The 2,155-nt window shown below is 55.3% G+C and overlaps 1 protein-coding gene across 1 annotated transcript; it reads right to left on the bottom strand.

Moving 5' to 3' along the window:
• Nucleotides 1–830: 830 nt before the first annotated feature.
• SOCS1 (suppressor of cytokine signaling 1) lies at nt 831–1,946 on the bottom strand. The gene has a single exon (XM_090279152.1). The coding sequence runs from the start codon at nt 1,881–1,883 to the stop codon at nt 1,245–1,247; it is 639 nt and encodes a 212-aa protein (XP_090135278.1). The 5' UTR covers nt 1,884–1,946; the 3' UTR covers nt 831–1,244.
• Nucleotides 1,947–2,155: the final 209 nt, after the last annotated feature.

The raw sequence follows: 2,155 nt of genomic DNA, 5'->3' as shown, positions 1-2,155 counted from the left end.
CATCTGCTGCTGAGGCTTCCACCTGCTCTAGCAAGCCCATTTTTGAGGTCTATGCTGAGGCCCCATGAGGCGAAGGGAATTGTCCAAAGCTGCCAGCAGGGCCTTCCCATCACCATAGACCACAAATGCTCTTTGTGACTCCAAGTTGTGCATTCACCAAAAAATATAGGGGGAGGGGGAAAAAAAATACACAAGACAGAACAGGGCAGGAAGAGGGAAGTCAGGCCGAACCCTGTACCCTCATCCCATCTAAAATGTTTTCCTTGATGCTGAGTTTAGAATGTGCCACACCTCCTTCCAAAAACTCATCAAGCCTCCTCTCCCCCTCACTTCCTGGAAGTTATTGTGGTCACATAATGGAAATCTCTCTGTCATCCATTTCAAACAGATTCTGTGTGGACAGCCAAAAAAGGCCCAAGTATCTTTTTTGACACAGAAATGACCAAAGGTCAATCTACCCCAGCACTTGTTTTCTCTTCTGTAAAATTGGTTAAGAGCCTTGCTTCATAGAATTGTCTCAATAGGGTTAAGTAAATGAAAGCAGGTAAAGCGCCAAAAAGGGCCAGGTACACATTAAGTGCTCAAACATGAACTGCCATTTTAACCAGACACACAGTACCAAAACGAGAGGAACAATGGTTTCCTCTATCCCTAGAGCTGTGGGGGGAACCAAGGAGAGTTCTTAGCCATAGAATATGAACTACATACCACCTGCAGCCATAAAAGTTAGTCTTAGGATCCCTCTCCCCCAGATCTATTCAAAACCAAGGAAACCTTTGACCAAAGTACACACTCTAGAAACCTTTTTTTCTTTAAAAAAAAAAAAAAAAAACTTTCATAATAAAGTTTATTACCTAAACTGGTTGTAAAAAATATTAAAATAGGATTCTGCACAGCAGAAAACTAAAGCCAGAGACCCTCCCCAACCCCTGGTTTGTGCAAAGATACTGGGTATATGTAAACATGAAGAGGTAGGAGGTACAAGTTCAGGTCCTGGCCCCAGACACAGTTAAGCTGCTACTACAACCAGGGGGACCCAGAGGGAGCACCAGGAGGGGGCACAGCCCCCAAGAGTTGGGGAGGGGTCAGCGGCCTTGTCTCCAGCCGAGGTGAGGAGAGGCCTAGCCCCCCAACCCCAGCTCCCTTCAACCCAGGCGGGGAGGGCACCCACGTGGTTCCAGGGAAATAATAATTAGTTAAAAATAATAACAAGGAGCCCCAGTTAATGCTGCCTGCGCGGCCGGTCAGATCTGGAAGGGGAAGGAGCTCAAGTAGTCGCGGAGGACGGGGTTGAGGGGGATGCGGGCCAGGTTCTCGCGACCCACGGTGGCCACGATGCGCTGGCGACACAGCTCCTGCAGCGGCCGCACGCGGCGCTGGCGCAGAGGGGCCCCCAGCATGCGGCGCGGCGCCGCCACGTAGTGCTCGAGCAGCTCGAAGAGGCAATCGAAGCTCTCGCGGCTGCCGTCCAGATGGAAGCGACCAGCCTGGAAGTGTACGCGTATGCTCGTGGGGCCTGAGGCCATCTTCACACTGAGGGCAAAGAAGCAGTTCCGCTGGCGGCTGTCGCGCACCAAAAAGGTGCCCACGGGCTCTGCGCGAAGCCGCTCGTGCGCCCCATGCACGCTCAGGGGTCCCCAATAGAAGCCGCAGGCGTCGAGGAGCGCGCTGGCGCGGGTGATGCGCCGGTACTCGGCGTGCGAGCGGAACGTGCGGAAGTGCGTGTCGCCCGGGGCCGGAGCCGGGACCACCGGGCAGGGCCGCGGGCGCACAGGGGCCGCGGGCGAGGAGGAGGAGGAGGAGGAGGAAGGCTCTGGCCGGCGTCGGGGCTCTGCTGCCGTGGAGATTGCATTGTCGGCTGCCACCTGGTTGTGTGCTACCATCCTACACGCGGGGCCAGCAGGAAGGGTGGGCCATAGCGTCCGGGGGTGCGCTGATAAGGGAGACAGAGGTAGTGAGTGGAGAGTCTGGGTGGGCTGTACAGGTGGAGGGGCCGTGAGGTGTGTGGAGCTTAAGGCTGAGCCGCTGACCTTTATGGGCTGAGGGCATAGCACCAAGTACGTGCGGCCCCCTTGAGCCCTCGTGGGCTAGAAAATAAAGACTTCCCGGTGCGCGGACCACTTTAAGGTAGTGGGGACTCGGGGTCCAGCCTCCA

This window comes from Furipterus horrens, unplaced genomic scaffold, assembly GCF_987537825.1.
Source record: "Furipterus horrens unplaced genomic scaffold, mFurHor1.1.pri manual_scaffold_5, whole genome shotgun sequence".
Classification (NCBI taxonomy): Eukaryota; Metazoa; Chordata; class Mammalia; order Chiroptera; family Furipteridae; genus Furipterus; species Furipterus horrens.
This window is presented reverse-complemented; position numbering and strand designations above follow the sequence as displayed.